Source organism: Peromyscus leucopus, chromosome 1, assembly GCF_004664715.2.
Source record: "Peromyscus leucopus breed LL Stock chromosome 1, UCI_PerLeu_2.1, whole genome shotgun sequence".
Classification (NCBI taxonomy): Eukaryota; Metazoa; Chordata; class Mammalia; order Rodentia; family Cricetidae; genus Peromyscus; species Peromyscus leucopus.
In genome coordinates, this window is record NC_051063.1 from 60,842,463 (window position 1) to 60,854,958 (window position 12,496).

Consider the following 12,496-nt stretch of genomic DNA (forward strand, 5'->3'; position numbering starts at 1 on the left):
TCCAAGACAGGCAGGCATGTAACAGAGCATCACCTGAAGGAGGGCAAGCAGCCCGACTGCCCAGCACAGGGCATTCTTAGATGACTCAGAAATCTGAATAGGTTCCCAGACACGGAGATTCAGGCCCTGCCGTGGTACTTTTAAGATTATGTCCCTCCCTCCACACTTCGTCCTGGGACCCCGAGGTATGTCGTTTCTGGGACTGCCCTCTCTGGAGCCATCTCCATAGCCACCTCTCTTCACACAGGTGTCCCACCATCCTCCTGTGTCTGCCTTCTATGTCAGCAACCGGAAGGATGGCTTCTGCATGAGCGGCAGCATCACAGCCAAGTCCAGGTTCTACGGTGAGGAGGCTTGGGGGCGGGAGGGGTTCTGGGTCTTGTAGAAGTGGGAGGAGAACTTCACTCCAGAAGCCAGCGAACCCCAGAACCCCAGTGGCAGGATGATGTGGGTGGCCCCATCTGTGCTGAGAGCAGACACCTTCTGCAGGGAAGCAAGGGAACAGAGGAGGAGAAGCCTATAGAGAACTCGTCCCAGCAAAGCCACCTGATTCCATAGCTGTCAGCCGCATGTGTCTGTTTGTACTGGTGAAAAGGGGGGCTGGGCTGCAGATCAGTAGAAAGTGCACGCCACTGGTTCCATCCTCAGAACTGCACATGGGTGATGGTGGATATATGACAGATAGACAGACAGAAGGTAGGTAGGTAGATGGATAAAGAGACAGAGAATCAATATATAGAAGATAGATAGATAGATAGATAGATAGATAGATAGATAGATAGATAGATAGATAGATAGATAATACGTAGGTGGGTAGGAGGCAGAGAGATAGGTAATAGGTAGATAGATAGAAGGTAGGTAGGTATATAGAAGTGAAAACAGTATTCTATTGCATGGGTCCCATCAAGTATTTTGGTAGCCACACCTGGCTGGTGGCAGGTACTTGAGTGTTCCAAGCAGGCCAGAGCAGCCTGTGATCACAGGACAAGCTGTATTTCTGTGCTGCTCTGAGCCTGGGAATAGCAGAACCAGGAACCTCAGCAGCACCTTTCCCTATCAGGCACCTCGTTACCTTCATGGCTTGTGTGCAGGTGTGTGCTCAGGTTCTCTGTGTGCCCTGTAGCAGTAGAGGGTAGCATGTGGCATCTGCATCCTTATTCTATTCACCTTTCCTACCTGGGCTCTGGGCTCAGGCTGGCTCCAGAAGGTTAATAGTCTCCACCCTGAAACTCCCTGGTAGAGTAACTACAATGGGCCACTAACATGCTTCAAGGCAGATGATTTCTCATAGTTCATAATGGGTGCAAACTAAAGAATTTTTATGATTTCCAAGCACCAGAGTTTGTGTGTCTGTCCCTCGGTGCTCCAGCTAGAGGCACTGGGAACTCTGGGATATGTTGAAAGGGCACTCAGACCCTGGGGTCCAGCAGCAGCCCTGTGCTGTGCCCTCAACAGCCCTGCCCTGTCCTTACAGGGAACTCACTGTCCGCGCTTCTGGATGGCAAGGCTAAACTCACCTTCCTGAACCGCAAGGAGGAGTACACCCTCACTATGCCCTACGCCCACTGCCGAGGTAAGTGACTGTGCCATGCCCCACTTCCCGATAGCCTGGGCTAGCCCTCAGTCATGGCATAGGGGGCTGTATTAGTTACTTTTCTTCTTACAATGACATGGTAAAAACAACCAAGAGGGGGCTGGAGAGATGGCTCAGCGGTTAAGAGCACTGACTGCTCTTCCAGAGGTCCTGAGTTCAATTCCCAGCAACCACATTGTGGCTCACGACCATCTGTAATGAGATCTGGTGCCCTCTTCTGGCCGGCTGTCATATATGCTGTATACATAATAATAATAATAATAATAATAATAATAATAATAATAACAACCAAGAGAGGAAGAAAGAGTTTGTTTGGGGTCACAATTTGAGGGTCCATGGAGGAGGAGGTTACAGAGCTGGTCATGTTGAGTCCACAGTTAGGAAGCAGAGATGAACCTGGTGCTCAGCTGATTTCTACTTTTTTGTTCAGCCAAGGACTGTGCCAGGGTAGGTCTTCCTTCCTCTGCTAACCTCCTTGGAAACACCATTGTAGACCCACCAGAGGTGTGTCTTCTAGGTGACTCCAAAATCAGGTGGTGTTGACAACCAAGAGCAACCATAGCAGATGCTAAACCACTCAGGTGTTTGCTTGTTTGAAGGTGTCTTGACCTCATGGGTGACTGTTCAGAACTGGGTATGTAGCTCCGGGTGGACTGCTAGGATTTCTCCTCTTTGATTTTTTTTTTTTTTTTTTTTTTTTTTTTTTTTGCCTCTGGCTCCCGTTGTGATAGTCATCAGTCCCAGCTATTGAGGAGGCTGAAGCAGGAGGACTGAAATGTCAGAGCCTGCCTGGGCTACAGAGTGAGTTCAAGGCCAGCCTGGGTAACTTAGTAAGACAGTGTCTCAAAATCAAAAGATAGGAAGGGAGCTGGGCTGGCCGCTCAGTGGTAGGTGCATACTTTCCTAGTGTGTATGAAGCCCTGGGTTCAATCCCAGCACTACACACACACACACACACACACACACACCAAGAAGTATAATTCCTATAGATCCCTACCCACCCCCAGCTCCTGTCACAGACATCTTCCTTAGTATGGTAGACATTGTTACATGTTCATGGCAAAACAAGATTAAGACTTAGTTGTTAGCTAAAATCCACAGTCTCCTTTAAGGCCCACTCTGTGGATATCCTACACAAAGAAGAAGAGTGATACAGTGTCACCACTGTAGTGTCAAACAGAAGACCTCCCCACCCTAAAAATCCCTCTGGTGGGGGGGCTGAAGCTCAGTGGCAGAGCACGTGCTGAGCACGCTGAGGCTAGTATTCAACCCCCAGAGCTTCCAAAAATAAAAATAAGAATCTATTCTAAACCTCCTGTTGTAGCTCATACCTTTAATCCCAGTACCTGGGAGGCACAGGCAGGCAGGTCTCTGTGAGTTCGAGGCCAGGGCTACATAGTGAGACCGTGTCTTAAAAAATAAAAAACTCATCTCGGACTCGGCATAGCTCTGACAACTGAAAGGATGAGTGGGACACGTGCAGCTTGATCCGGGGAGCAGCAATTGGCTGTGACCCTGAGTCTCCACACCCTGCCTGCCAAGCCCAGATCTTGTGTGGCTCTTAAGTCTCGGGCAGAGCTGATGCAGACCTGACAAAGCCAGACTCCAGGAAAGTGTGCGTCTGTGTGCACCGTGTGTGTCTGTGTGAGCTATGTCCCCTGTGTCCCTGATCTTTTTGGGATTCCGACCACGTGTTTTGCTGCAGTCTGGCACTTATAACAGCTAAGCATCAGCTTGCTGTGTGATGGTCACACTGGTTAGGATCTGGAGGACTATCCTCACTATCATTTTAAATGTGATTGTCTTACCTCCTCTGTCTGGAATATTCATGCCCTGGTGTGTGAGTTACATGTATTCCTCGGCCAACAGCGGGATCTTAAAAGATGCTCAGTGAAATTTGTCTAGTGAGCCAGGCATGGTGGTGCATTCTTTTAAACCCTAAGGGCAGAGGCAGGGAGGTCTCTGTGAATTCAAAATCAGCCTGCCCCTTGTTCCACCCGGAGCTGTAGTTAGCTTCTTTTTTCTTCCTTCTCCTAGTTTGGTTTTTATTACATTTATTTGTTTAGTTGTTTGAAGTGAGTAAGTGTGCCACTGCACACTTGTGGAGGTCAAAGGGCAGCCTGAAGGAGCTGCTTCTTCCCTGTCACCATGTGGGACCTGTGGACCAAACTCAGGCCCTCAGGTTCAATGGCAAGCAGCTTGCAGCTTATGAATAAAGATTTTATTTGGGCTTATGGTTCCAGGGAGCCAATCCTCCGCCATGGTGGGGAGGCCTGACAGCCAGCAGCAGGCATGGCAGCTGGAGCAGGAAGCTTTGAGCTCCTACCTTGAACCCCAAGCAAGAAGCAGAGAGAACAAACTCCCAAAGCAGCCTCCATGACATGTGTCCTCTAACAAGGCCATGCCTCCTAAACCTCTCCAAGTGGAGGCCAGGTGTTCAAATACATGAGCCTCTGTGGGAACATTGGACATTCTCATTCAAACCGCCGGTCTCCTCATGTAACCCAGGCTGGCCTGGTACTCACTCTGCAGCACAGGCTGACCTCCAGCTCACAATCCTCATGCCCCGGCCTCCAAGTGTGGAGATTACACCAAGCTTGTAGCTGACTCTTCTTACCTTGTAATGCAGCCCCGAGAGCCCCTGGAGCAACATGAAGATCCTGCCCTCCTCTAAGCTGTGTAGTTCCCTGTGGTACTTGCTGTATCTTAGCACTTTCGGGCTCCTTGGAAGAATATAGGGATAGGGGTCAAGACTTTGCTGGTGCAAATGGCTCTTTCTCTCTTTCTCTCTCTCTCTTTCTTTCTTTTTTTCTTTCTTTCTTTCTTTCTTTCTTTCTCTCTTTCTTTTTTCTTTTGCTTTTAATTTTTTTTAAATGAAATATTTATTTCACATTTCTGAGTTTTCAAGTAGAAATGTGTTGGGTGTTTTGTTTATCATTGTCTTAGTGTCCTATTGCTGTGAAGAGACACTGTGACCGTGACAGCTCTTATAAAGGAAAGCGTTTCATCAGGGCTGGCTTACAGTTCAGAGGTTTAGTCTGTTATTGTCATCGTGGCAGGAAGCGTGGTGGTGCATAGGCAGACCTGGTGCTGGAGAGGTAGCTGAGAGTTCTACATCCGGATTGTCAGGCAGCAGGAAGAGAGAGCCGCTGGGCCTGGCTTGGGCATTTGAAACCCCAAAGCCCACCTCCAGTGACACACTTCCTCCAGTAAGGCCACACCTGCTCTAACAAGGCCACACCTCCTAATCCTTGTCAAGTAGTGCCATTCCCTAATGACCAAGCATTCAAATAGATGAGCCCATGGGCCATTCTTATTCAAACTACTGCAATCACGGTGGTAATTTTTAAATTAGATTATGTTTTCCATATGACCAGAAGTGTACTGAGAAAAAGACATACAAGATTTTCAGATGCGTACAACACAGCCCTGAGAGATGGCTGGGAACAGACACACTGGCCCAGTCCTGGGGGCAGTAAGGAACAGACACATCTATTCTCTAGTTCTGGGGCAGAACCCAGCCACAGATGTGATTGCTCCTGAAGGAGCTGACCCAGTGAAGGGTGTGGCATCTCCAGACCAGAGCAGAGGCCTCTTCCTGGGTCATAGTACTGAAGGACAGGTAGGCTTCTGGCTCCATTTCAACAAACCCCTTCACACACCTTCCCTACCCTGTCTGCTGACACAGGCTTTCAGGGCTGAATCCCAATACCAGTTGCATTTCAGGGATCCTGTATGGCACCATGACCATGGAGCTAGGGGGCAAAGTGACCATCGCATGTGAGAAGAACAACCTCCAAGCTGAACTGGACTTCAAGCTCAAGGTAATGTACGAAGTTTGTGGGAGACAGAGCATGGAGCTCGGGGAGGGAGGCCTGATCCCCTCATCCCACACCAGGCAGCGTGCCCCCAAACAAGTACACTTTTGCATCTGCTTAGAACAGGCAGGGCCCAGAGAGAGAAAGGGGTTGCCCACAGGCCACACAGCAGCACCTGCAGGCCTAAGTCCCATTGTCCTCATGGTGGAAGACTACAGATTTGAGTTCAGACTGAGGCACTGACGTGAGTGAGGGCATCCTTTTCTAGTAGTGAGCCTCATCTAAGCCGTAGCCATGAGAATGACCACTCGGTACCTCTGAGGATGTGCCTCTAAGCAGGACCCTTCTCCTCCTCCCCGCTCATTGAACGTCCATCTGCTCTTGCAGCCTTTCTTTGGGAACAGCACCAGCATCAACCAGATCTCTGGGAAGATCACGTCAGGGGATGAGGTCCTTGCACGCCTCACTGGACACTGGGTAAGATGTCATTCCTCAGGAGCCTGGCTGGGCCCGAGGGTGGTCACCAACCAGGTCAGCAGCTCTGATGCTGCTGTGCCATCTGGGGCAGGACAGAGATGTGTTTATCAAGGAAGAGGGCAGTGGAGGCACCGAGCTCTTCTGGACTCCTAGTGAGGAGGTCCGCAGGCAGCGGCTGAAGCGGCACACGGTGCTTTTGGAAGAACAGAATGAGCTGGAGTCTGAGAGGTGAGGCCCCTATACCCAGGAGCCCTGCTGACCACAGGCTGCATGTGCTGGCCGGGGAGGGTGGTCAGGGTCACAATGCTGGGAGCACATTCCAGGATGTCTTTGGCAAGGACAGCCTCAGAATAGGCCCCTCAGGCCAGATCAAACTGTCCTGCTGGGGACAGCTGGAGGAGAGAGCCTCATCACAGCCAGCAAGGGAATCCCTGCAGGTAGCAGGTGGGAGCCCCGCTCAGGAAAAATATAGTTCATAGTGTGGAATCAAAACCTGGGAGACACAGGCTTCCTGCAAGATAATCAGCTCCCTGCCATTGAAGGCAACCAAGCAAAGAGCACTCAGCCTCCTTCCCATATAGAGGGGACTGAATCGGGGCTGCCGATTAATGGAGCCGCCCCACTCTGAGCTCCTGGTGGGTTGCTCTCCTGGCCTGTAGGCTCTGGCAGCGCGTCACCAGGGCCATCCGTGAGGGTGACCAGCACAAAGCCACACAGGAGAAGTCTGTGCTGGAGGAAGCACAGCGGCAGCGTGCCCGTGAGCACCAGCAGAGCCTCATGCCGTGGAAGCCACAGCTGTTCCACCTGGACCCACTCACCCAAGAATGGCGCTACCGATATGAGAAGTGAGTGGCAAGTGGCCCTGGGGTCTGTGCCTGTTTTGACTTGGGGACATCATGGAGTCTCTAATGCCCTCTCCCTGCCTTCAGCAGTACCTTAAGGATAAGGGATATGGAGGGATGGAAAGATAGACCCCCTTAACCCTTCCCTGAAGACTCTCAACAGTGGTTATCCTCTTGGTTACCATGAGAGACTGAAGTCTAGGCTAGGACAGCGCCCTCTCCCTCGGGGGTGGGGGGGGTCATCACTGCTACTGATGGATACCATCTGGACCCTCCAGCCACAGCCCCTGGGACCCCCTGAAGGACATCGCCCAATATGAGCAAGATGGGATTCTTCACACACTGCAGAGGGAGACTATGTCTGGCCAGACAACCTTCCTGGGAAGTCCAGGGTCCAGGCACAAGGTCAGTACCTCTCACCAAGGCTCCAGCCCAGGCTTGATCTCAATGGCTCTCATTCCTTCCACCTAGCCCTCCTCTCTCAGTGCCTGAGTCTGTGATATCTCAAACCCTACCCGGCAGTGGGCCTTCACTGACCCCAGGCTCCTCGTGGCTCCTTCTTCCTTTCTGTGGGGGACCCCAGATGCAGAATACCTGATTCATGGGCACCCTGGGCCTCACAGTTCAAGACTCCATGCAGGAGTCAGTTGGCTACCAGGCTGTTTACCTCCTGAAGCCACTTTGTCCCATTCTATAGATAAAGAAACCCAGGCTCAGGGTAGTCCAGGAAGAAAGAAGAGAAGCCAGCATCCATATGTAGGCAGAGTTTCTCTGCATCCTGGCAGTTGCTTGCTCCCAAATAACCACTCCGAGACTTATCATTAATTATAAATGCTAGACTGATAGCTTACGCTTGTTACTAACTAGCTCTTATAACTTCAACTAACCCATATTTCTTATCTACCCTCTGCCATGTGGTGGTACCTTCTAGCATGACATAATTATCTCCTGCTTCCTCTGTGTCTCTCCCATGACTCCTCAGACTCCACCCTTCTTCCCAGCATTCTCTCTGCCCCAACAATCCTGCTAGTTATTGGCCAACCAGCGTTTTATTAACAATAAGAGCAACACATTTTCACAGTGTACAGAAGCATTTATTCTACAGCATCTATACATGCCTAGGGCCTGGGAAAGGCAGGAAGGAGTCAAATGCTGTGGGATGTTCTGTATGTCCTGTGGGAGCCCTTCTTGGGTTCTTTGTGGCGTTACCCAGCAGGTCCGCATAGAGGATGATTAGGACCATGGGCCTGAGTGCAGGTGTCTGAGATGGTCTGCACTTGGCTGTGCTGGGGGATGGTCTGTATGTCAAGTTGTTCTGATTGATCAATAAATAAAACCTGATCGGCTGTGGCTAGGCAGGAAGGATAGGCGGGACTAACAGAGAGGAGAAATAAAAGGACAGGAAGGCAGAAGGACTGACTGCCAGATGCCGCCAGCACAAGAAGCATGTGAAGATGCTGGTAAGCCACGAGCCACGTGGCAAGGTATAGATTTCTAGAAATGGGTTACTTTAAGATATAAGAACAGTTAGCAAGAAGCCTGTCACGGCCATATAGTTTGTATGCAATATAAGTCTCTGTGTTTACTTGGTTGGGTCTGAGCGGCTGTGGGACTGGCGGGTGACAAAGATTTGTCCTGACTGTGGGCAAGGCAGGAAAACTCTAGCTACAGTCAAAAGGTCGGAGGAGCTCCAGGAAAAAGGGGGAAGGAGAGAGGGAGATGCCCTTATGTAAGGTGGGACTATGAACAGCTCCACCAGGTGGTCTGGCCACATGTTCTGGGTCCCAGGTGTGAACAGCACCGGCCATGTGCCAACCTGGTGGCCAGACCACATAGAGCTGGCTGGTCCTCCTCCCTGAAGAGGAGGTCAATGGTTTTCTGTTCCTGATGGGAAACTGAGGCCCCAGAGATGGAATGGCTGCAGTTCATGCCAGGTGATTTAAACCACCTGTGTCCAGCTGCAAAGCCATCAGATCCGTCCTCTGCACACTGCCCTGCTCTAGGACATCCTGACATTAATGGGCCACCATGTCTCCAAAGGGCCCGTGGGAGGGGAACCTAGATATACTAACTCCATCTCTTTACAGAGACCTGGCCCCGACCGGCGGCTCCGCAAGGCCAGTGACCAGCCCTCTGGCCATAGCCAGGTCACGGAGAGCAGCGGCTCCACACCTGAGTCCTGTCCAGACCTCTCTGATGAGGACTTTGTTCCTGGTAAGTAGCTCCCAGGGTTTTACGTATGCTAAGCAGGCCCTGGCCTTGGCTAGTGGAAATCTTGGACTTTGACTAAGAGGGAGGAGGGCTGAAGGAGAGGGCCGGTCCCTTCCTGTAGCCTTGCTGCAGGATGTTAAGGGCCAGGAAGCACCTTCCAGAGATGAGGATACAGGGACAGGTATCCTCATAATACATCTTTGCTTGTCCTGTCCTGCCCTCTCCCTAAGAGATCTGCCTTCTTAGAGTCCAAGGACAGACTGAGGCTGTAGCCAGGACATGCGGAAGAAAAGAGAGTACCGTGTATGTGGCTTAGTGGTAGAAAGCCTGCCTAGCATGCATGAAGCCCTGGGTTCATTCAGTCTCAGCACAGCATAAACCCAACATGGTGATGTACACTCATAACCCAGCACTCCAGAGGTCATACAAGAGGTCAAGAGTTAAGGTCATCTTCAGCTACATAGTAAGTTCAAGGCCAGCCTAGGATACATGAAACCTTCTCTAAAAAAATGGGATTTGGGGGGAGGACGTGGTCCCAGGCTAGGATTTTCCTGAGCTGCAGGGATACTGTGAGAGGTTGGTTGGGTACTGTCCATTGTCCAGCCCCCGGCTCTGCCTCTGACCCTTCCCTGATGGGACTCTTGGCTTCGTTGTTGTTACTGAGCAATCTGTGTCTCCCCAACATTGTCCCCACCTCTGCAGTGGACCAGCCACGTCTTGGTCACTCATCTCTGAGGCTTGCAGGCTAGCTGAGCCTGCATCCCTCCCTAACCTCTCCCTGTCTTTTGGTGTCTGTGGCTGGCTCCTGACGTTTTCTCAGGTGGGAGATCAGAAGCTGGGTCAGCCAGGACATCCTAGCTCACCCTGGTTTCTTTCTTCCTGCTGTCTCCATCCTGGACACCCAGGTAGCGAGAGCCCATGTCCTCGGTGCAGGCGAGACGCACACCGGCTACGGATGTTACAAGAGGCCGTGCTGTCTATTCGGGAAGCTCAGCAAGAGCTGCACAGGTAAGAACACAGGAGATGGAGGGGCCTGCCAGGGTAGGAGAGTGCAGCCCTCATGCAGGAGCCAGTGGGCACAGGCGAGGGTGCAGGGCTAGGGGAGCCCCCCACCCCAGGGGTGTGAAAGCAGGTGGCAGCCCCCCTGGATACCTCAGGCTCCCTGCAGCTTGTCAGCACCACTATACAGACTATGCTCAAGACACAAGGAGTATCTGAGAGCCGTACTGTGTAACCTCAGGGGGTATGACCAGGGCCACACAGTTCCTTCCTGACAGACAGCACACAGTATCACTTGAGGACACCATACGCCATCACACTTGGTTCTCCTCTGTAAAATGGGTTAATAGCAGCACCAACCAAGGGGTGGGGGCAGAATGGAGAGGGTGGGGTGGAGAACAAGCTTTGTGCCCATCCAGGTACCCCTCAGGTGACTGGCACAGTACTTGACCCTGTTGACTCCTTTCCAGATCTTGCCGAGAGAATTGGTTGGTAGGGATGGGGCGTGGAGCTGAAGAGAAATGAGTCAGGCAGAGCTGGGACACTGAGAAGGGTAGGGGCAGGAGTGGGATGTGGTAGGCACCTCCTGGGTCAGCCAGGTTCCAGACACACAGCACCACTCAGACGGACTCACTGTGGCTTGGCTGAAGTCAATTGCTATAGTTTGGGAAGTTGAGAAGTGTGCTGGCTAGAGGCCCTTGGGTAACTGCAGTAGCCTGAGGGGAAGGTGTGGAATGACTTAAGACCCTAGCCTAGGTACTTGCTGGGTGATGGTGGCACACACCATTAATCCCAGCACTCAGGAGGCAGAGGTAGGCAGATCTGAGTCAAAGCCAGCCTGGTCTACAGAGAGAGTTCCTGGACAGCCAGGGATATACAGAGAAACCCTGTAGCCACCTCTTCAGAGATCTTATCTCCAAACAGCTCAGGGGACTTTGACATAGGTTTGAGGAGGAGGACACCATTCAGTCACCACCCCAGGGGTGGCAGGGAGGGTACAAGAGGCCTGCTCCCCAAGACCAGACCCTCCTGTCCTACAACTGATACCCAGAAAACACAGCCCAGGTTCCTGCCCTGGGACCCCTCCCCCTGAGGAGCCCCCCACCTACCCTTGAAGCCATGTTCCCAGCAGGCAGACATGCCATCCTGTCTCAGACTCCTCTGTAGGCCGGGAGGGTGGCCATGCTGGTGTTCACGCCGTCTCCGTCTCTGTCATTGCAGGCACCTCTCAGCCATGTTGAGCTCCACAGTTCGTGCTGGACAGCCGTCGGCCCCCAGCCTCCTGCAGAACCCCCGCTCCTGGTTCCTGCTCTGCATCTTCCTGACCTGTCAGTTATTCATTAACTATGTCCTCAAATAAGAGCCCTTGGGATCCGCATGCAGGGTGATGCCTGCAGAGTTCCCTCCTAGGCACCCAGCACTTTACACCGGCCACTGGAGGCAGTGAGGCCCACAGGCATGGCTACTGGACAGAAGGGTCCTCGTACAAGAGGACGACAGGTGGGGCCTGGGGCTATGAGGGTGCTGGGACCCCAGCTGTAGGACCCTCCAGGGAGCACTGGCCTCTCCTACAGAGCCCTCCACCTAGCACCGGCCTTAACGCTAAAGCCAAATGCAGTTTCTGCCCTGCAGTGTGCCCCTGGTCATCTCAAGTTGCCCCCACTTGCCACATGGCATCAGATCTGGGGGTCAGGAGGGCCTGTGCAGGCTCTGGACAGCCACTCACCGCAATGCAGGGGAAAGCGAGGAGGTTTTCAGGAGCAGCAGGAAAGACGACTCCAGGATTTCCCAGGGCTCTTTGAGTGGCGACGTTGACTTCTGGACAGTCTGCCCACTCAAGCACCGACAGGCTGTAGCCGCTCTGGTGAGGACATTGGGACCTTTATCCTGTTATTAAGCTGCTTGGACAGGAGCCTGTTCAGGGAATTGCCGAACCCACACCTGCCCTACAGCCGGAGGAACCCACCTGTGCCAGGGGAGTTCCCTGGCCAATGGCAGTGTGAGCTTGTAAGCAAGAGAAGCAGGGGGTGTCTCCAAAGCCAGGGAGGCTGAAGCTTGCCACATGCCCTGATCAACACAGTCTTCCCATTCTGTTGACATTCTGAATACATATAGTTGGCAATATTCCAGGCAGCTGTGTGCAGTGACCAGCCTCTGCAGCCGGCCCCCAACCCCGTGTGGATGGCCCTCTGTGCGTGCGTGTGCATATGCGTGGGCACCTACACGTACTCACATTCGGAGCCTTAATACCTTGTTGGTGCCATCTCCACTGTAACTGATCCCTTCAAGTTTTGTATCCATTTGTCTCTCCTTCCCCAGCCTGGGGGTGTGTCTGCTCCATGCCTTGAAATAAATGGAAATACATGTATGCTCTCTTCTTGGGAGTCCTTGAGGACAACAAAGAACTTCTGGGGAGATGGAAAAACCAGTGTAATAGGGCTGTTGAGCTGGAGGTACCAAGTGAGGGGTTCAGAAGGCGGGGTGCAGGTTCACAGTGTGAAGTGAGAACATGGCCCACCTGGATGGAGCCCTTGGGAGCTGGAGTCTCACCCATC

The 12,496-nt window shown here is 52.3% G+C and overlaps 1 protein-coding gene across 4 annotated transcripts in view; it reads left to right on the forward strand.

Annotated features, from left to right (window-relative positions):
• The window catches only part of Osbpl5 (oxysterol binding protein like 5), a 73,144-nt gene extending 60,835 nt beyond the window's left edge, over nucleotides 1–12,309 (forward strand). For all 4 annotated transcript variants that reach the window (XM_028871093.2, XM_037208799.1, XM_028871102.2 and 1 more), the window contains exons 13-22: nucleotides 248–344; nucleotides 1,475–1,573; nucleotides 5,321–5,418; nucleotides 5,800–5,889; nucleotides 5,981–6,117; nucleotides 6,549–6,734; nucleotides 7,010–7,136; nucleotides 8,819–8,945; nucleotides 9,848–9,950; nucleotides 11,163–12,309. In XM_028871093.2, the coding sequence (XP_028726926.1) occupies nucleotides 248–344; nucleotides 1,475–1,573; nucleotides 5,321–5,418; nucleotides 5,800–5,889; nucleotides 5,981–6,117; nucleotides 6,549–6,734; nucleotides 7,010–7,136; nucleotides 8,819–8,945; nucleotides 9,848–9,950; nucleotides 11,163–11,301 (1,203 nt within the window). In that variant the 3' untranslated portion in view covers nucleotides 11,302–12,309. The remainder of the gene's footprint in view (nucleotides 1–247; nucleotides 345–1,474; nucleotides 1,574–5,320; nucleotides 5,419–5,799; nucleotides 5,890–5,980; nucleotides 6,118–6,548; nucleotides 6,735–7,009; nucleotides 7,137–8,818; nucleotides 8,946–9,847; nucleotides 9,951–11,162) is intronic.
• The last annotated feature ends 187 nt before the right edge of the window (nucleotides 12,310–12,496 follow it).